We start from the raw sequence: 22,630 nt of genomic DNA on the forward strand, positions 1-22,630 counted from the left end.
ATACTTAAAAAACTGTGAAAGCAAGTTTTAATTTTTATATCATTTTATTTCTATACATTGTATTTTCTTGTGACACCTTGACTCTCCCCTACGTCATCCACATTGTGACTGATGGTTTCAAGCGCTCTGTAATGAAAGGGGCCTCTAAGAAAGGCAGGTTGAGAGCAGACACAATGAGCACACATTTGCATAGGGCAGGAAGGGCACTGTAACATCTGGTGGTGGTAGCAGACTGGTCCATTTGTTGGTGCTCATTAAATTCGCATTAATGCATGAGCTGCTCTGAATGTGTAAATGCCATTTGGGGTTGGTTGCTTTCTCCCAGGCCCAGGGCAGTGACTTTGGGGGCTCTACCCCCTGGTTGTTTACTTGCCAATGGCATTTGACCTGGGGTCAGACCTGTATTTAACCCTTTCCTGTAGGTCAAAAACAAATTAATTTGGTGAGAATTAAATTGGAAATGAGTCGTCTGTACAGCAGGTGTTCCCTGTGGAGAATGTGCCCCAGGTGGAAACATTTTGAGATCTATTCCTGGGTCATCTCTGAAGAAGCTTCAGAGGTCAGAAAGGCAATTCCAAGACATCCCATGTGGTGAGGGCCTGGAGATGGATGTTAGCAGGTGCTGACTCTTGCAGTTTTCTCAGCAGTTTGGGGGGACTTTCAAAGGGGCCCCTTTTGGAGCTAATTTATTCATATATTCATGAACATATATCTTGGGCATTCATTGAGGACTGATTTACTTAGAAGTTGCCCTAAATGATTGGAACTTTACCCTTTGCCCCTACCTCCCACCATCAACCAAAGGCTTTGATTTGAAGGAAACAAAATAATGCATTTTTCTTTCTTTTTTTCTAGAGGATGAGGAAGATGAGGAAATGGTAGAACCTAAAGTTGGCCACGATTCAGAACTGGAAAATCAAGACCAAAAACAGGAGGTGAAGGAAGGTATGGTATGGTATAGGAGATAAATTAGTCATCATTTTATTGTTATCGTTTACCAACATAAGAGGCTATCCTGGTAAGTAGAAATTAAATGCATACTCCCTATGTGGAAGGTCTCTATGGTTGTTCAATACATTACATTTAGCACTATAAACTGTAATCCCCAAAGCAAGTGTCATTTATTCTTTTGACCAATGGAAGTAAATAAAATAGAAACATCCACAATTCCAGCAACAAGTCCACTCACAATTCCAGTAAAATTATCACTAAATAGTGAGAAAATAAGATAGTTGTTATCCATTGTCATGTTACCTAGGTCACTGCATTGTATATTCCCAATGATAACAGTAAAGGGAAGAAGCAGCTATAATTATTTCGTTAATAAATTCTGAGGTTTATTCATGTGATCTACACAGAAACATTAACAGTGATCATTACTATTAACTATACTGTTCACAGTTTTCTTCCACGGCTCTGTCTGTATGAAGAACAACCTTTCCATGTTCCAGTGATAATAACGATGAGCATTTATTAAGGGCTTGCTGTGTACTCAACTCTTTCCTAAGCCCTTTAGAGATATTATTATCTACACCTCAAAACATCCTTTTGAAGCAGATACTATTATTATTCCTACTTTACAGATAAAGAACCAGGAAGGGAGAGGTTTAAAAACTTATCCAAAGATACAGTATGTATCCAGGATTTGTAGTTGACTCCAAAGATAGTACATTTCACCACGATGGCATCATCCTTTTGTAGCACTGGGTCTCAAAAACAAGAAAGCAGAAAGAAAAAAGAAAAGGGAAGACAAGAAATACTACAGGTGCCGATTCCCTAAAAATCTAATTTTGTAACCCTTTGAGATTCTCAGTCCCTGGAGATAAAAGAACTTTGAAATTGTCATTCTTACTGACAAACGAAGTATGCATAGATTGAAAAGCTTCTTCCATAGTCCCCGCTCAGTGTCCCAAATATAGATCAACACAAGTCTAATTAGAAGCTCACTTGATTTTTAAATTCAAAAGATGCCTGTGTCTCTGGTATAGTATGTGGCACATAGTTGTCACTGGGGACTTTTATAGGAATGGGTACATATTGGTCATATATGCTCACTTTGACCTGCTCGGGCATTGAGTGATTTCGATTACCATCAAGTTCTGGGCTCCGACTAAGGGCAGGGAGTAGATTCAGCCTCTTTAACAGTAGCATCCACAGAAGGCACGAGAGTGATGTTTTCTGAGGGATTCTAAATGCACTTGATGGAAGAGACTTTGTCTAAAATTCTAAGAACACTTTTTTTAAGCTGGTGAATGGAATATCATTAACACAGGTGTAGCAAGAGATGAAATAAGTCAGGATTTATTAAAATACATAAAGGGGTTTTCCTTTTGCAAAATATCCTTAAGCCCTGCTGGGTGATAAGGAGCCAGGGTGTCTTTGTGTGTCTTGGCACAGATTCTCTCCTGCCCATCACCCCCCAATCCCCAAACTGTCTTCTCTGGCAAAGTAAGGCAGCCCCCTTCTTCAGTCCGGAGCAAAAACACCGTCTCGTTTTTAACCGTTGCTCAGGCTTCATGGAATTGATTAAAGTCCTGTTAAAAGTCAAAAAGAAGTTGGAAGAACATTTCCTGTGTACTACTGCACCGTGTGCCTTTTTCTCTATTAATGGCTTTTTTGCAAATTAGCACATAATGGGTTAAAAGCATGTTTATGTTGGCATCAAACTCTCTGGCTTTTTTTTTTTTTTTTAAGACAGTATTTTGCAAACGTTTTCAAGAATCTGCAGCAGATATAATCGTGGCGCCATTCACACGGTTGCAGAGCAGTTAGGGTTGTGTCAGCACTTCCCTTATGAACCTTGAGTTTCAGGGATTTATTACTCAGCCATAAAAATTTGCTCTGGGCTGAAACTTGACATACATGGTTTCAAACCAGGGAGCACATTTTTGAGAAATCTGGCCTTTTTGGGAGTTAAAAAAAAAAAGGTAAGTGGGAGATGGGGAAAAAAAAAATCAGTGCTCACTAGCTTTTGACATTTTTGCCCGTGTGATATCAAAATGCACTAAACGGTCAAGAAATAAGGGTTTACTATTTTACTGTTTGCACTCTTTTTTTCCACAACAGAGTAGTGCAAACGACAGGTATATGTTAGCTTTTAATCAAATTTTAGGCAATTTCTACATGTGAGTGTTCTGGTATCTTCATGTTTAGAGATTTAAAACAACAGAAACAGAAACCTAACTCTTGTAAATGCACATTAACTTCAGAGAAGGAGATCCTCCTTCTTTATTAGTTTGGTTTGGTTTTCTTGCTCCTGTTTATGAAATGATTTCACTGTAAAATTCCCAGAAGAGCCACCGTCCCTGTTTAATCAGGTTTAAGATTTAAGCTACATGGGTTTACTCCTTTATTTTTTGTCTTTTGCATATACCCTTGAAAAATAGCTAAAAGATTTAATTTTTTATATCGAAACTCAAAGCTGCATCGTTGAAAACAAGGCAAGACATTTCTGAAATGAATATTTTTAAAATAGCTTTTGACCTCAAGGAAAGATTATAAAATACTTAATATGAATTGTGAATTTCATTATGAATTTTGTATTTAAAAAAAATCAAAATGTGAAACCAAAGATATATAGTAAATAGAGTAAAACAACAACAACAAACTGGAAAAGTACCTATTAAGTCAATAAAAAAAAAAAAACTCAAGAAAGCACAGCAAATAGGATAGAATCCTCATAAAGACACATACACAAGTATTTTCAAATACGAAATGAGAAATTAACTTTTCTATAATGAAAAAGAATAAACAATAGACCCTAAAATAAAATGTGTACTAGATTTTAATCTTACAACCACAAAGTCATAGACTTAGGCCATCTTCTAAACTTCAAATTTCATGAATTCAGTACATTGTCTTCATAGTTGTTATTCAGGCTAAATGTAACTGTTCAGGTAAATTTGGGCAAGTACGAAAATTGTCATTTGGATCATATGTTAGTTATATCCATGTGTTTGACTTTTCATAAGGAATTTTTCTTTTTTTTTTTAAAAAAAGGCCATTTTACATGCATAAAATATTGTTAGCTCTTGGCAGAAATACTCCATGTTTTGTGTTGCAAAAACAAACAGACCTGCAATAATAACATTTTCTGCTTTTAACTTAAAAAGAAAAATCAATGATTAACAATGCCTACGTTTTGCTCTGGTATGCCTTTTGCTATTAAATTAATTCACACTTTTTTATGTGGTGAACATGTTGAAGATAATTCATTAGGTGCCGGGGATAGGGAGAAGCTGCAGAAACAGATATATCAGGGAGAATTTGGGGTCTACTCCGAAGTAATACAGTTCTGATTCTAATTATTTGTGCTTGCATTTTGAACCTTGTGGATTCCATTAATCAACCAATTTTTCTTTCATGAAATACGGTGTGTGGAGAGGTGTTTTCTCTGAATACAGCTTTTAGTCGGGGTTCCTGGATACTCCATTATGTTTTCATTACATTGTAACACTTATCAATTTAAAGATTTTAAATACAGGAGGTTTGGGGGTCTATCAGAAATAACTATGGCCCTATTTAATTTCTAAGTTGAATATTGTTTATGACTTTCAAAAAGTACTTGTCTGCACATGCATCTTATTATTTTGTGCTAACAAATCATGTCATTTGATCCCTGTTAGACATCAAAGCTTAATATAAAATATATCCTTTGTTTTGCTTCAGTAGCAGTTTAATTTCAAGCCAAATACTGTATTGTCAAACATAATATCTGGAGAGGCTATTCCTTCACCTACCTGAACTTGGCCTCTGCAAATACACTTTGATCAGCCATTTATGTTTCTCTTAGAGAAGGAGTTGTATGTCTTGAAAGCTGAGATCAAAGTGACAATAAGCTACAGGGAAGAAAAAATTACAGAAAATGACATAGATACTATTTTTTATTCAAGGTAGTGGACCTGTAAGGAAAGATACAGGTGAAATATAAGTAACTCAAAAAGATAAACAGAGAGTAGAATAGATATTTTAAATATTATTTTAAAAAAGAATAAAGAGAAAAAAGTCCTATTTCTCTGCTTAATTTCAGATAGGTCTCAAGTCATCCATCAATAGTAACTAAGGCTGAACAAGGCTTTTAAAATAAGACATTCTTCTTGGCCTTATGGTATCCTTGTTTGGTGAAGCTTGTTTGTTTATGTAACAGTACTACCAAACCAAAATGAACCTAGCATTTTGTAGGTTTTTTTTTTTTTTTCTTTTGCCTGGTTATCTGTTTTCTTGAACTTACATAAGGGTGAAAAAATTAAATGCCTCATTTATGGGAGTTTTAGAAAAGTAGACTGGGGCGCCTGGGTGGCTCAGTCTTTAAGCGTCTGCCTTCGGCTCAGGTCATGATCCCAGGGTCCTGGGATCGAGCCCCACATCAGGCTCTCTGCTCAGCGGGGAGCCTGCTTCTCCCTCTCCCACTCCCCCTGCTTGTGTTCCCTCTCTCGCTGTGTTTCTCTCTGTCAAATAAATAAATAAAATCTTTAAAAAAAAAAAAAGAAAAGTAGACTAATTACTACTTAATTACTAATTATTGAATGCATAACTATTTGCCCAGTATATTTATCCTTAAGCCTTAAATGAGATTTCAAGTTTAGGTATCATTACCCCATTTTATTGATTAAAAACTGCTACTCAGAGAGCTTTAGTTGATTAAAGAATCAAAGTTAGTGAAGGGCGGAGGCAATGTTGGATTCTGGGTTGGTTTTGTAGAGTCCTTGTTGTTTATATCTACACATTGCCACTTTCACCGTTTCTCAGACCAGTGTGGGCACCTCTGCTCAGCAGGTATCAATGGAGGTTCCCGGAGCGTCCCAGTACACGTTGGCATATTAAGGGCTCTAGAGGCTTCAGCAGCAAAGGAATATTTCTAACTATGTGTAGGGCTACCACAAACTATGGGACGAACTCTTTTGGGAGACGATCGTCTGCTGTATGTAGTAGGTGAATCATGTTTTGTTATAATATGACCTTGGAGAGCATTTTGCCAAGTGTGAACAAACTACATTATCCTAACCCTAGTCTTGTACAAACACAGATTCTGGAGTCCGTCCAGACCCCCTGCACCGTGGGCTGGGGCAGGGAAGGGGGAGGTCAGAAGCAGGAAGACATTATGGACATTCAAATCTTGAGATCCACTGCCTTGGCTCTGCAGTCATTCTGCTTGCCAGTTCAGATTTGGTAGGCCAGTGGCTTCATGACACTACTGATCGAAACAAATAACATAAAACAAGCTGCTACCACTGACTGCACCTATGTGGGTCCTCTGACCCTGTGGCCAGGTAGGAATGGTGATGGGGATGGTTGTGGAAGAGTTTGGGCAAGCCCGTGGGTGAGAGACTGCACTAGGGACTCCAGCACTGATTGCAGTGCAGCACCCTCCTCCTGTCCCTTAAATTCCAGAAGCTTCCAGTCATCCAAAGAGTGATGCACCAAACATGTACTGAATGCTCTCTGCAAGGGAGTTGAGCTGGGGCTCCTGAAGAACCACAAAGTTTCAGCTGACCCTTTCTGTGCTTGAGGGCTTCTCAGTCTGGGGGAGTCCCTAATCCTTTCTCGATCATTGTATGTAAGCCTTGCCACTGAAGGGATTGTCTGTGTAACCTACTTGGGACTCTGACACCAGGACATACTGCCAGTTACTTAATCTCTCTTTGCCTCATTTTGTATCTTCAAACTTAGTTTAATAAGATTAATCACGCTAGAAAAGAAAGGCATAAAAACAATTTCGAGATGTCTTATAAAAGCATTTATTTGTTCCATGTGTTTGTTTAAAAGCAGAAGATATCTCAGGGGAAAGCAGGTTTGGAATGACACGTTTCAGGTTTTGAGTGGAACCTGTGTAAGAGCCAGTTGGCCTTACCAAATAACCCTCTAAAATAAAATGAATGTGTCCAGGAGAGCGAGGAAGGATGCTACCCAGATCATATTATAGACAGTTCTGAGTTATTTCGTATGTGCAGCTTTCAGTCATATCCAATATACATAGTTTTATAGATTTTTCTATTATGTACTCTTTGAGCTCTTTTTCAAGTTCAGTTCTAAAGCAGGGAACATTCAGAACTGGTTGCTAAAAAACACCAGTCTGTTTTCATTTGTAATCTTTGTTGACTCTTTGAAATAGTAATTAGTCCAGATATGAAATATTTTTGTAAAATTAGGGGAGTCATCTGCAAAAACCTTTGGTGTGAATTTAGGAGCAATTTAGAATCAATATTGACAATGATTTATTTCACCATCTGCTCACTCTTTTGGTAAGTCGTCTCTTTCAAGAGTTGGATTCCTCTTGAAATGTTTTAATTATCCTTTTCTTCTTTCCTAACAATCTCTTTTACTTAAAAAGCCCCTCCACGAGAGCTGACCGAGGAAGAAAAACAGCAGATCCTTCATTCAGAGGAATTCCTCATCTTTTTTGATCGGACAATCCGGGTGATTGAAAGAGCACTGGCAGAAGACTCTGACATCTTCTTTGACTATAGTGGTCGAGAGTTAGAGGAAAAAGATGGGTTAGTTTCTTGTGTGCATTAAAAAAAAAAAAAAAAAAACACTGCAATAAATTATTGTTGATTCTAAATTCACTTATGTATTGACTAGGCAAATCCCAAACCAAACAAATCAGAGGAGGATGAAATTCCAGGGTTGATCTTGCTGAACAGCTTTGACTAAGGGCTTTGGTTATAACTTGTGGATTAATGTTTCCCTGTAATTATCATGTGCTTCCATGAAATGCTTTTGAACTTGATATCTGGGGAACAGTCCAGGTGATAGACACTGGCAGAGTCACGTACATTGTCCTCTGAGAAAACATTCCTATAAGCAGCAAAGGAGATTTGTATTATATCCAGTAGATCTATTTTTGATGTCTAAGCAAACAGGAAGCTGAACAAAATAAGCATGAGATATGGGACCCCTTCACCGATGTGGGGAAGAGCTAACAGAGACTACAACCCTTCTCCTTTTTTTGATACCGTGAACATACGTGTATATGTCTTGTAGGACAGTCATGTGCAGGGATATATTTAGGGGCATCTGGGTGGCTCAGTCATTAAGTGTCTGCCTTCAGCTCAGGTCACGATCCCAGGGTCCTGGGATCGAGCCCCACATCGGGCTCCCTGCTTCTCCCTCTGCCTGCAGCTCCCCCTGCTTGTGCTCTCTCTCCCTCTCTCTGACAAATGAATAAATAAAATATTTTAAAAAATGTATATATTTAAAGATAAAACAAAAAGTAATCAATAAAAACAAATGACCCCCAGTGACTTTCTCTGAGACTGTAACGTAAATATTGTAAAAGGCAGGGGCAGTCAACCATCATCATGGGGATACGAGGAGGTACTTTATGAGCTTTGTAAGAAATAAATATAGCCAGTTTATAGCCACCGATTTCTTTTGGCCAAGAACAATATGAAAAGGTGAGATCACCTGCCTTATTCACCAGATTTGACTTTTTACTATTTCTAAAATTCAAATACAATTCTCAAAGGACAATGTATTATCATTGAGGATGCTCAAGGGAATGTAACACAACCTCCAAAAACAGTTTCGAAAGAGGGTTCTGAAAATGTTCTAACCAGTTGGCAGCATCATTAGACTATTTCAGAGAGACAGTAATATTTTGAACATACATGTTATGAGATGCTTTATTTTTCTTTGAAAAAGCCATTACTCTATGTCTCAGTCAATTTTCTGGGTCCTGTTTCCCTCCGGGTGCCTGGCGGTTACTTGGGTGTGTGTACCTCTTGCCTGAGTTGGCAGTGATGGATTTGAGGAAGAGTTAGTAGGGGGAAAAAAAAAGTCCTAAGTCAGCCGATCGGAGCTCAGGTAAACAGTCTGGGGCCAAGTCACCATCTGAACAAGAGCTGTATAAGGCGAGTGATACAGGGTGCGAGTCAGTGGGATGAAGGAAATGAACAGGAGGAAGGTGGGAGTGGGGGAATTCCTGAACTGAAGCCTAAGAAATGTAGGCAGCTTTTTATGCAGATCCCAAAGCTGCTGGCACAGAATGAGCGTTACTCAATTTGCACCCAGTCTTGTGGAGCGAATGCATGACCAGTGTAGAGTTCTTCAAGGGAGGTTTTGTGGCCAGTTGAGTATCAGCCAAGTAAACGCTGACCAAAGTGTAGCCCCAGATGCTGTTTTGGTCTATGTTAAGTATCTAATACGTCTGGTGAGTCGCGCACCCTCCACTCTGCCTGACTCATGGTGAAACTTATCACTTACTCTTGAGCAGGGAGGCAGCACTACAGTCAACCAGAAATTATAGGTAAAGAGAAGCTTGCCTATCATCTCTGGTCTAAGGCTAGATAAGGAGATATTGGTATGATATCAAAGCATCTCCAAGGGTACTGTGCTCCCTTGATAGCTGGGAGATTTCTAGGGAACTCGGCTTCAAGATAGAACTTACTAGGAGGAAGAAAATTCTTTAGGGACTGGTCAAGATGAGAACCTGAAAATTACCTGACGTTTCATACCAGCTTTGGAGTAATACATGGAAACCTTTCCTGGGTGAGCTTTTCATAGAGGAGACCACCATTAGTTCATTTATTTATGATTAGCCTTTACTATCTAAACTGAAGCTTTGGCCTCAGTTTTATGTGCCATGCTCTTGCCATTGCATTCTTTCAATATGAGCAGCAGAGATAAAGCCCCATTCTGAAGCATCATATTTGTCTTTGATATTTAAATCCTCCTAGGGATGTCCAGGCGGGAGCCAACCTTTCTTTCAATCGTCAGTTCTACGACGAGCATTGGTCCAAGCATCGAGTAGTCACTTGTATGGACTGGTCTCTCCAGGTAAGAATTATTGCTGGGGTGGAACAAACTGGGCTGTGTTCTCATGGCATTTGTATTAAAAAAAAAAAAAGTTTTTCTCCACTACTTTAGATATATTTACTAGCCTACAATTTTTTTCTACGCCTGTCGGTTTTCTTTCTCATTTTACTGAGCTTTCAGTTGAAATTTTGCATGCTGTTATTCATATGCGTCGAGTCCCTACCATGTGCTAGGCACCAGACAAGGAGCAGGCCATCCTGTCTGTGAAATTGCTGTCCTGAAGGTCACCAGTGATTTCCCATGCATCAGATCCTGTGGCTGTTTTTAAGCCTTCATTTGCCCTGACTTCCTTGTCATCCAGCCTAGTTGACATCCTCGTAGTCTAAAAACAATATCCTTCCACTGGGTTCCACAGCTTTACTCTCTGCTGGTTCTCACACTTCTCCAAAACTTCGTATTTCTCTTCCACCACTGTGGTCCCCGTGGTTGTACCCTCAACCTCTACTCTTCCTCCCAACATGCTCTCTGTGGGACGTCTCTTCCACTTCTATGGATTCAGCCACCACGTGGCAGCCTGTTTATATCACCTGCCTATCACCCTCCGAAATTCCACTTTGCACACCAGACAGATCCACTCAGCTGTCTCATAGAATCTGCAATCACGAATTCATTTTTTTCACATATCCGTATTTTTCTTCCTACTGCATTCTAAGTTAAAGACATCACAATATACCCAATGGCCTAACGCAGAACTTTCATCATTAACATTAGCAACCTTCTCCCTCTCATCTCCCAGACCTAGACTGTCACTAAGACTGTCTGTTTCTCCACTCATTTATTTATCACCCTATACCTGTAGTATTGCTAACCTTCTCACTGGTCTTCCTATATCCATGCTTGTTCATCTGTGGTGTTCCCTCTGGACACCTAACCAAATAATCTTTCTAAAATGCAAATCTGATCACTCCACCCCCTGGATTAAAACTCCCTGTTGCCTCTAAGTCTATACTCCTTAGTGTCGTATTCAGAGTCAAAGTAGGCAAATTTACCAAAATTCACCTTGCTGAAGAGCCAACTCCATTACATGACAGATTACCTAGCACTGAGTGGTTAAATAATGTGCACAAAGGCATACAGCTTAGTTGTGGGGTGGCCAGAGTTTGAACCCAGGTGGTCTGACCTCTGAGCCCATGTTCAGAACAGCCATGCTATGTGCCTTCCTGCAATGACAATGACGTAATAGCAATGAGGAAAATGGGAATGATGAATTCTGGACATCTACGTACAGCATAGTTTCTGCTTTTTATGGTGTATGTTCTTATGGGGAATAATAATCATGGCTAGCTTTTAATTTGTGTTTCTTATGTGCTAAGCACTGTGCCAACTGCCCTGAAGGCATCCTCTAATTTCAGCCTCATAACTCAGATGAGGCAGCAACCATTAATATCCCCATTGTGCAGCTGAGGAAATTGAGCCTCAGAGAAGCTAAGTAACTTGCTAAAAATCACTCAGCTAAAATGTGGTCGTGTGGACATTTGAACTCACGTCTTTCAGCACTTCAGGCATATTCTCTTACCAGTGCCTCTCACAAAAGACTTCTGAATCTGGAACCAAGAGAGGTTATAAGTGCCAAACGATAAGAGGCAGATAGCACAGGCTTTCAGAGGTCAGTGGAGGTTGGGATCTGTCTCTGGAAGACTGGGATTTAGACCACTGGAGGGGAGAAGAGTGTGTTCTAGGCAGAGCTGTGAAACAGATGATGTGAAGAGCCCCATTTAATCCTGCTGGAGTATAGGAGAACTGAAGGGGAGTGTAATCCCTCACAATCGGACTGTTATCAGCCACCAAGTGAGCGGGTGTTCTCTCCTCTTGAACCTCCTTTTCTTCACTTTTATTAAGTTTTTTATTTTAATTCCAGTATAGGTAACATACAATGTTGTATTAGTTTCAGGTGTATGATACAGTGATTCAACACTTCTATACATGACTCAGTGCTCATCGTGATAAGTGTCCTCTTTATCCCTTTCACCTATTTCCCCCATCCCCCACCTCTCTCCCCTCTGGTAACCATCAGTGTGTTCTCTATAGTTAAGAGGCTGTTTCTTCATTTGTCTCTCTCTCTCTTTTTTTTTTGCTCATTTGAAGAGGAGTGTAACCCCTCACAACCGGACTGTCATCAGCCACCAAGTGGGCCAGTGTTCTCTCCTCTTGAACCTCCTTTTACATTCAAACAACAGAGCACGCAGTGCCTGATCGTGCAGAGACTAATATAAGCGGGGCTGGCCCAGCCACTTCCCGCCAGTGTGTGGGTGGTCTGTGAGCATGCTCGGGTGTACGCACAGAAATTAGATCCAAGCCTGAGGAAATACTTAGCTCAGTTTGTTCACTTGTTCAGAGTCTGGAAATTACACAGGAACCTTATCTGACACATTTCTCAAAGGCAACTTCTGTGTTCCCGGGTCAGTTGATAAAGCTCCCTGAGGAGTTGGCAGGGCCAGCCTCAGTGGGGCCAGTCCCTGCCTGGCCACAGTGTACAGTGGTCATATGGACCATGGATGGATTTGTTTCCACATAGGGTTCTGTGTGACAGTTTGGTATTTTATTTTGTTTTTTGCAAGAACTGAAACTGTAAAGGGCAGAAACTCTACCGTGGAGAGACCACATACACTTTTCACCATTTTTGTGTAACCTGCTCATCTACACTGTAGGAAAGAGGTTTGCAGTTCTGAAAAAGCATATTTTATATGGAGCATGAGAAAAAGGAATTAGAGGGGCAGCTGGGTGGCTCAGTCAGTACAGCATGTGACTCTCGATCTCAGGGTTGTGAGTTCAAGCCCCACACTGGTCATGGAGACTACTAAAGAAAAAAAGAAAAAGGGAGTGGAACCCTCAGCTCCTACATCATAACATTTTTATGGGGTTCAAAGGACCAGGCTTATATGCTTTGGTGATGAAGACTTCTGAATGAGTCTAGATGCAATTCAATAATATTAGGAAAGACAAGAAGGAGAGAGGCACAGTCTTGGAGTCTTGAAGTGGCCTATATGTCGAAAGTGTCTATCTGAGTGGGACAGAGGGGAGAAAAAGGAAGAAACTAAGGTTTCTGCATAGCTTTGCTTTGATCTCTTGGGCTTCTCAGAGAAGAACACTTTAACTTTGCAATATTTGCCAAATACCCACCAGACGTTATTCCCTGGAAGAAACTGGGTCACTTGGGGGATTATGTCAGCTTTGTCCTTCATTGACCATTGTTGAACAGTGTGAGTCAATAATACTATCCACATACCACATGACAGCTTTTCCAGACTTGTACAAAACCACACTCATGACCTTACTCCTACCATATAGACTCCCCTCACATGGAAATTGCATCCTCCATCCTTGCAGTCACCCAACATATAAAGCTGAGTAATCTTTAATAGTTCATTTAGTTTCCAAATCCAATCAAATTTACAGTAGCAAGAAGACTCCTGCAGATACCAGTTGAAGTCCACTAATGTGGATTTGACCCTAACTTTATGCCATGCCCGCTACTTCTTGCTTATATTAGGAGATGGCTTCCTAATTGGTCTTTCTACCTCCAGTCTCTATACTGTTGAGTCCTTATAAGTATTTTTCACCAGATTGATATTTGTAAAGATTACTTATAAACTCTCACTGTCTCCTTGGGCAAGTTGCTTGGCTTCTCTTTGCTTTAGCTTCCTCATTCATAAATGATGATAATAATACCTAGCTCACATGCTTATTGTGAGTATTATATGAGTTAATGTATTTATGACAGTAGGACTTAAAGAGTGTCTAGTACATAAAAGGTGCCCAATAAATGTGACATCATCATGAAAGCAGTAGTAGCAGTAGTATTAGTAGTTGCTGAATAGAACTCCTACTGTCCCCAGAGTAAAGTCTAAAATCATCAGCCTGTGCTCAGTGGCCTCTGTGACGATGCCCAGAGGCATCTCCAGCCCTTTCTGCTTGTTTACAGCTTCCTCTAACCTGCCTCCCAGCCAAATGCTACAACCTGACATCTCCTGAACATGCCCTACCCTGCATTAGTTAAGAAAACTTTACCTCTGGCTAGCATGAGCAAAAGAGGGGCTGTATTGGAGAGGCACTCCTCTGTACTTAGGAGATCCATGGAAAAGATGAAGAACTGGGACTCAGGAAGAGTACAAATCTGGGCCGCTTTGTGGGACCTCACCAATAGGATGCTGTCATAACTTGACTCATTTGCCAGCCATGGGTTCTGTGTCACAGTTCAAAATGTACAACAGCCAGTTCAGAGGATGTGATTCGCTCCGGGTCACGTATCAACCCTGCAGTGAACTAATTGTCCCTGGGATTAGATACCTGTGTATTGAGATAATGTCCAAAGATGGGAGAATCACTGCGAACCAGGCAGATAACCAAGAGAAATCTCCAGCACTCCTCTTTGTACCCTGTCCATATTCCCCACTCTCTTCTCTCCTAATAACCTATCGCCTAACAAAGCCCAATGCATGTCTCATTTCGTCTTAGAAGTCCTTTCCAGTTTCTTTCCCTGCCACACCCCATCCCAACTAAGGTGGTTCTTTTCTCCTCTGTACTTCCAAAGAACCGTGTTTACATTTCCACCTTGGCACATATCATGTCCTGCCTTTATGTTTGCATTATAGTTATTCATACCCGTGCCCTACCTCCCTCTACTTAAGGGTGAGTTCCTATAGAGCAAAGCACATTACTGTTGACATTCTTGTCCCACATTTCACCTGGCACAGTGCCTTACATATGTGTAGGAGGCACTGGACCCATGCCACAGTGGACTGGAAAGGACATGACTTTTGAAGCCAAACAGACTTCAAGTAAGGCTCTCACTTCTTCGTTTATTAGCAACATAACTCAGAACAAGTTACTTACCCTGAGACCCTTGGCTTCTTCATCTGTAGAAATGGGAAGACCACTTCTACTTTAGAGGATTGCAAGGACCAAATGAGTTAATGCATCACCCAGCTCAGTGTCTGGCACATAATGGGCACTAAAAACATGTTGGTTCCTTCCTCTCTGATGAATGTCAGATTTTATTTCTCTGTAAGAACAGCTTGAGAGCCGATCTGGTAATTTTCAGGTAAATTTCTCCTAGGTTAAATGTTGGATAATCCAACCTGATGAGTAATTATAAACTTCATAACTGTTCACATTCCCTTTAAAAGTCATAATTTTAACATTCAAGATTTAAATAATTGTTCAGAGATTTACTTTTCACTCGAGAGTAAGAAAATATGACTAGTCATGTTCAAACACACAATGGAAAAAGACATTTAAGAGGAGACTTCGAAATCAAAAAAACTTGCATGAGATATGAGTTAAATCAGTATCTTTAGGATTTATGATGCCAATTATAGAAATTACGCCAAAGGCATTTTCCTGGTATTTTACTAAAACTCTCCCTATTTTCAAAAGGGGTTTTAAAGCCAAATAATTTCAACTATCTTTTTAATGGAAAAAAGAAAAGCTACAAGTGGGAGCCAACGATGAGACCCAGATGTGAAGCTGTGGGATATTATTCCAGACACATCGGGCTGCTCATTGGTCACTATGGTAGTGGTGTTGATGTTTATAGAGTTGCCTTTCACATGTGACATAGTTAAACTTCAGATGGACAGTCTGGAGACTTCTGTGTTTATCTGGATATTAGTTTCTTTAAATGGTCTTTGAATCAAAGGCCTTCCGTAATGGGCTTTTGATTCAGCCACTGAGGAGTGTTTTCTAATAAAGAATGATTACTTCCCCTGGTGGCCACATACATGTGTCTTGTTGTAGGATTATACTTCCTCCGCATCAACCAGCAAGTTGTAACTCCCTGCAGGTTTCTTAAGTTGAGGCTGCTGAACAAATGAATAAAGCCACCTAGAAGACTCAGCTTTAATCATTTTTGATAGGAAAAAAAGTTGATGTTTCAATTTATAAGGGCCATCTTCTGTTAAATATGTATATAGCATAGCGAAAAGGAAGGAAAATAATTAAGCCATCTATGAGCAAAGAGTGATAAGACCTGCTATAATCCCGATGCTGTTTTTAATGGGGCTGCCTTATGGGAATGCCAGGTAGGAATGGCATTTTCATGAAATGCATTCTAACTCATAAATACCCCCCACAAGATTCCTCCCCAGTTTGTTTAATTACACACACAGCACAGAGTTCACACAGACTAAATAGGTCTTTCTATTCACTTTAGAGTCCTTAATTATTTTACTGGTTGTGGTTCTTGCACTTATGCCTTTAATTGTTGGCATTATTTGACAACAAAGGATTAAATATAAGGTCTTTCTACTGAGAGCAGTCAGTAAAATAAAAGAGACCGTTTGTATTTCAATAGATTTTGACACAAGTTGATTATGTGCTAGGAGTTATCAGACACTAGATTTAGAATTTAATAAAAATAAGTCCCTACGCTCAGAGAGAGCTTATAGACTAATAAGAGACATAGGTGGGGAATAAAAGCCATAGCACAGTTTGACAAGGGCTTTGATGGAGGAGCACACATAATGCTAAGGGAGCCTATGAGATGGAAGGAGGGGTTGTGGATGGTTAGTTAGGATTGTCTGGAGGATTTGATGCATGAGTTACTGTTAGAAACAAGACAGAAGAGGCATTCCAGTAAGAGTGAGTATTACACTCCTAGGCACAGAGGCTGTCCCTGTGAATCTCAGAACTAGCCCATGAGGCTGAGGCTCAGGGTGTGGGGGTAGAGGAGGGAGGGCGGGTGGTAAGAGATTAAGCAGAGGAGCTAGCAATGACAGATCGTGAAGGACCCTATATGACCTGGGTTTAATCTTGAAAGTGAGGACGAGCCATTAAAGCATTTTCAGCAGAGGAGTGACTTAGCCAAATGTATGGTTTTTTTTGTTTTTTGTTTTTTGTTTTTAAAGATTTTATTTATTTATTTGACAGAGACAGAGACAGCGAGAGCAGGAACACAAGCAGGTGGAGTGGGAGAGGGAGAAGCAGGCTTCCTGCTGAGCTGGGAGCCCGATGTGGGACTCGATCCCAGGACCCTGGGATCATGACCTGAGCCAAAGGCAGTCGCTTAACCAACTGAGCCACCCAGGCGCCCCCAAATGTATGTTTTGTAAAGTCACATTGACAAAGGATAGAGAGTGGAGTAGGGGAGGGGAGGGCCTGGCAAGCTGTCAGCAGGAAGCCATTCAGGAAGCTGTTGCCTCTATTCAGATAAGAAATTAGTTGAGGAGGGGTGCCTGGGTGGCTCAGTCGGTTAAGCATCTGCCTTTGGGTCAGGTTATGGTCCCAGGGTACTGGGATGGAGCCCCGCATCAGGTTCCCTGCTCAGCGGAGAATCTGCCTCTCCTTCTCCCTCTGCAGCTCCCCCTGCTTGCACTCTCTTGCTCTCTCTCTCTGTCTCTGTTAAATAAATAAATAAAATCTTAAAAAAAAAATCAGTTGAGGAGACCCTCACCTTAGAGATGGAAAAAAAACCATGCATTTGAAAGGTATTGAGGCAGGAGTCAACACAGTACGTAAGAAGGAGATAAGAAAGAGAAAGGAGTAAAAATGAACGTGGAGTGTCTGGTTTAGGCAGGTAGGTGAATGTTAATGAAAGGCACCCAAAAGAGGGGACATTAGAAGAGCAAGAGGTTTTTGTAGAAGGCAAGAAGCTTCTTCTTTTTTTTTTTATGCATTGCATCTGATGTGTCTATGGACAGTTCAGAGAAATCTCCAGTATGCAAAAGGTCTACAGCTGAGAGAGCCATCAAGCCTAGAGATGTAGATTTGAACATTGTCAGCATATTAATGCGTATTAAAGCCGTTGGAGTAGATGAGATCACCCAGGGATAATGTATGGACAGAGACCCAAAAAAAAAGGGCAGAAAACAGCCCGCCTGGAATATAGGTATTAGACGGAGAGCCTATAGGGACTGAAAAGAATGGTCAGGAAGAGAATCGGGAGAGACAGATGTAATGGAAGCCAATATAGGAGAAAGGAGGGAGTAGTCCAAGTGTCAGAGAATGCAGAGAGGCCCAGTAGTGTGCGCATATGGTAGTTACTGGTGCTGCTGGCAAGCCCACCTGGAACATTGGAAGAAGAAACCAGATTGCAATAGGTTGAAGCAGTAGTTGGTATTAAGTATGCCACAACTTGAAAAGAAAGTACCATTTAAATGATGCAACATAGCCTCTGTCTGTAGGAATAAAGACGTTTTCTTTGTGTCAGCAACTTGACATAATTCATCCTTGTGACCTCTTCCATCCAGTACCCTGAGCTGATGGTCGCTTCCTACAACAACAACGAGGATGCTCCCCATGAACCAGATGGAGTGGCCTTGGTTTGGAACATGAAGTTTAAGAAAACCACACCAGAATATGTCTTCCACTGCCAGGTAGGGGTCAGCAGAGTAAAAATGACTTATGTCTCCTGTGAGACCAAATATAGTTCATGCTACCTTGCATCTCTCCGTCTTATGTGGAGAGGAAGAGCCGAGGTTAAAAATGGAATTGTTGACAAGTTTGAAAACTCCTCCACAGTAACCTAATGTTTGGGGAAAGTGGCAGCTCTCTCCAAACAGTTAGGAAGCCCAATGGCGGACTGTGTGTCATTTTCTTTCTATTTAAAACAGCCCCCCTGAGGATGAGTTTATAAAGGCCTCGCACTTATGAAGAAGTCTTGGTGTACCACTTCCTTTGCTTCGCAGCAAAATATGTTTGCCCACCCACATGGACATCCTCAGAGCACTACCATTTCCAGCTTCCTCCTCTCTCAGAGATGGAGTTCAATGGAATGTGGCCAATTTTGAGTTTATAGGTGCCATCTTGCTTCTGGATAATAACATTTCCGTAGCTGCTGTAGACACATACTTACCGTGAATCTTTCTTGAATTGTGGAGAAATATAGATGCCATTTCCAGCTGGCACATGTGAAGATCATGTCAGACAGTTTCAGATATTTTACTCCTCATGTCTCTTGACACACTTGTCTTCTTTTCTATCCAACATAATACAGGCTGAAATGTATTTTACACTTGCACACATTCAGCTTTGCTCCATTGCCATGACTCTGCCTAAATAATAGGCCTCAGCAGTGGCCAATACACCAACCCCTTTATTAATGTCCCAATCCTGTGATTATGCATAGGAAAATGCAAAACAAACATTCCAGCTCAAAGTTTCAGTTCCTCAAATACTACAGTTCAGAAGTGGAGTGGCAGATTACCCTGAATACAAATACATCAGCTGAAGAGGGTGGGTAAACCTGTTGGTATTTGGAAGCTCAGTGACATTTTATATCTAAGAGCTGAGTATCATTTTGAACTAAAATATGTTTAGACTTTAGGACATTATCAGATATAATTTGGGAACAGGAGCTGCTGGAATAAAAGTCCCAGCTTCAACCTGATTGAGTAACCTTTAACTCTGGCCATGTTTTTCTAATTTACTATCTTAAAAACAACAAGAAATCTAGGTCTGCATAGTAAATAACCTTTATTTTTTGAACCTTTGAAATAAGAACAGTTTTTTCTTTCCTTTTTTTAAGATTATCAAATTTGTCAGTTTGATATGCTCTTTCTGTAAACAGAGAAGCACAAAATCCTCATTTTGTTCAGGTTTAAGAGGTTTGCCGAATTACCAGGAAAATACCAAAAGCGTTGTGGGATAAGCAGAAGCACATTTTTGAAAAACAGTGCCACCTAGACTATTTTGATACTACAAAAAGCACATCTTGACTTTTAAAAATTATAGGAGGTTAACACATTTCATTGTTTTGGTCAATGCACGTGTTTACCATAATTCATTTTTTAAATTATATTAACTATCAGTAGCCTGTGACAATAACAATTTGGTAAAATGCTTAATATTCACAGCATTGCATAGTAAACAGGTCAGCAGGAGCCTAATAATGTTGAATGAAGAAGCAGACTTCCAAGGTCTTTGGAATTAACTGGAATTTTAAAATTACCTATTTTATCACATAATGGTTAATACCAGTGTTGATTGAAAGGAGCATCTTCTCTTTCTTGTCCTGGTATCTTTCGGATCATTTACTGAAAATTTCACCAACACACGTTTAATTTCATTATTAGTTTCTCCCTTAAATGATCCAGTATATGTATTTTAGGAGAAAACTATCTCCTGATTTCAAAAAGAAAGAAAGAAGAGAAAGAAAGAAAGAGAGAGAGAGAGAGAGAAAGGAGGGAGGGAAGGAGGAAGGGAGGAAGAAAAGCCAAGTCAGAAGTACTCTCAGTATCCGACCAAAAGACACTAAAATATCTCTGTATCCCTCAAATCCCTACTATTTTCTTCACTTCTTCTGGTGACCAGAAACAGGTGAGGATTCTAAACTGTCTAGCATTCTCACTGGGAGAAAAGTGAGGATTCTAATACTTTTAAACTTTGGGGTTGATTAAATAACATGTGCAAAACATGTGAAGACTCCACATTCTAGGCATCAAAGAAAAGCTACAGAATTTAACCACACACATTGAAAGATATTGAGAATCATGATTGTGCTACTCAGAAATGATAAGTAGTTCGTATAAATGACCCTTCATATTCATGAAAGCCACATTTATAAAATCTTTTGAAAACCTAAATGCTGAATACCATTATAGTACTTATTTTCTGTTATTTAATTATTTCTCTTAACCTGACCTAAGTGTAAGGGATAGAATGTATCACCAGCTTCAGAAAGGTGAAAGGAAAAGAGCTTTGATCCCTCTCCTGAGAGGAGGAAAAGGAAGAAATGGGCATAGCAAAAGTCATTATGAAGCCCTTCTGAGGATCCTCGGTGTATTAGTCAAACTTCTCCAGAGAAACAGAATCAATAGGAGATAGATAGACAGACAGATATAGACACAGACACAGAGATTTAGAATTGGTACTTCTTCAGGAAACTAGTCTTTGCTCTTAAGGCCTTAAACTGATTGGATGAGGCCCACCCACATTATGGAGGATAATCTACTTTACTCAAAGTCTACTGGTTTAAATGTAAATTACATTTAAAAAATACCTTCACACCCACAGTTAGACTTGTATTTGACCAAAACCCCAGGGACCATAGCCTAGCCAAGTTGACATATAAAATTAACCATCATACCTGAATTTCACCTCAGAGCAATCCAGAAAACCATTATCTTAAATACCTCCTGAAATCTTACTAATTCCTGATTACTTTGGGCTAGTAAGCCAGTATACCTAGAAAGATCAACTTTGAAAGTACTCGACTTTAAGTGAATGGGAGCTTTCCTAAGAGGTGAGAAAAAAATAGTAATTTGAGGACATGGAAAATGTCTCTGTGACATTAAATTTATGGGGAAAAAAAGATACTAACATGTATTGAGAATCTACTCTTTCTATTCATTGTCATAAACCCCTGTTACTCCCCAGATGAGAACCTGCAGCTTCAGAGAAGTCATGAAACTAGGGCAGGTGTCTGTGAATAGCAAAGCCAAGTTTGAAGTCAGCTCTTTTTTATTCCGAAGTGCATGTATTGCATCATACGACATTGGTGGAGGATTCAGCCAGGTAATGCCTCTAGGTGTGTGGCATGGGGGACAGTGAATAGAGAAGAGATGGAACAGAGCTGTGTTCTCCATCTTCGCTGATCATTGCAGTCACCTGGATAGCTTTAAGAACTGATGCCAGCTTTCCATGGGCAGAGAGTCTGATTTCATTAGTCTGTGGTCTAGCCTGGGCATTTTTAAAATCTCCCAGGTTGGGGCCCCTGGGTGGTACAGTCGGTTGAGCGTCTGGCTCTTGGTTTTGGCTCAGGCATGATCTCAGGGTCATGAGATCGAGCACCCTGTCGGGCTTCACACTCAGCCCGTGTCAGCTTAAGACTCTCTCTCTGCCCGCCCCCCCACATGCGCTCTCTCTCTCTCTCTCTAACAAATAAACACATCTTAAAAAAAAAAAAAAAGTAGAAGTTCCAGGTCATTTGAATATGCAATACTAGTTGGAAACCACCAGGATGTAGAGGAGAGATGAAGAAAGGGGATGATAAGGTGACAGAACTAGTCGGCCTCTTTAGTGGGAAGTGTGGGACTTTTCTTCTTGCCCCACACATCCCTTTTCCTCTTTGGCCCAAACTAGGGTACTATTTCTTGGCTTTATTACTCTGATGCCCTACTCACAGATGTATCACTTTTCTTCTCTATCCTTTCTGATCTTTGATCTAGTTTATTTACTACAGCTGGTCCCTTCTAGACGTTATTTTGCTGAAATCAGGCAGTTTAAATGTGCTTCCACATCCTCGTGTGATGTTCCAATAATTTCAAAATTAGACAGTTTGCTTCATAAGAAGGAGTATGGATAGGGAGAAACCCTGGGTGCCTTATGATGTTCATACTGGTATCCTTTTGGAATATTGCATTAGCTATCCATTCCTTGCTGATCTTTGTGGATTGTTCGTATTCTTCAGAACAGCATCATTGCACACCAGTCTGATGGCTCAGAAAAACATCATTTCAGGCGCTAGAAAGTAAATGCACAAGACACAGACATCGGTTCAGTGTTCTTTTGCAAAGACTGACAGGCTTTTAGCTTAATCATGAAAAGATTGCAGTAGGAAGGCTTGTTTCTTCCTGTTAAGAATAGCAAGGCTAAATACCTTTTACTTCCACAGGCAGTTTCGTGTCTTTGCTAAACTGAATTCTTAGTGTGGGCTCCGGTCCTGCATTTTCTATTTTCATTTCTCTAAGAGCTGTCCTTACTTGGAAAACATCAGTGGCCTGTGCATAGAAATCAGCCCATCGGCCCCACCGCACACTCTGGCAGGGCTCCTGTCATCTTCTGTAGTGGCCTCCACACACTGTCATTAGATTGTGCATTCTGACCACCCTGCAGTGCTTACCCTCGTGTGGTCTTTCTCTTTCAAATGGAATGAACA

The 22,630-nt window shown here is 40.3% G+C and overlaps 1 protein-coding gene across 4 annotated transcripts in view; it reads left to right on the plus strand.

Moving 5' to 3' along the window:
* The window catches only part of DYNC1I1 (dynein cytoplasmic 1 intermediate chain 1), a 279,310-nt gene that overhangs the window by 153,942 nt on the left and 102,738 nt on the right, over positions 1-22,630 (plus strand). For all 4 annotated transcript variants that reach the window (XM_021689493.2, XM_021689495.2, XM_021689496.2 and 1 more), the window contains 4 exons: positions 856-945; positions 7,331-7,493; positions 9,678-9,777; positions 18,003-18,128. In XM_021689493.2, coding sequence (XP_021545168.1) covers positions 856-945; positions 7,331-7,493; positions 9,678-9,777; positions 18,003-18,128 — 479 coding nt within the window. The remainder of the gene's footprint in view (positions 1-855; positions 946-7,330; positions 7,494-9,677; positions 9,778-18,002; positions 18,129-22,630) is intronic.

The sequence above is a fragment of the Neomonachus schauinslandi genome, chromosome 12 (genome assembly GCF_002201575.2).
Source record: "Neomonachus schauinslandi chromosome 12, ASM220157v2, whole genome shotgun sequence".
Taxonomy (NCBI): Eukaryota; Metazoa; Chordata; class Mammalia; order Carnivora; family Phocidae; genus Neomonachus; species Neomonachus schauinslandi.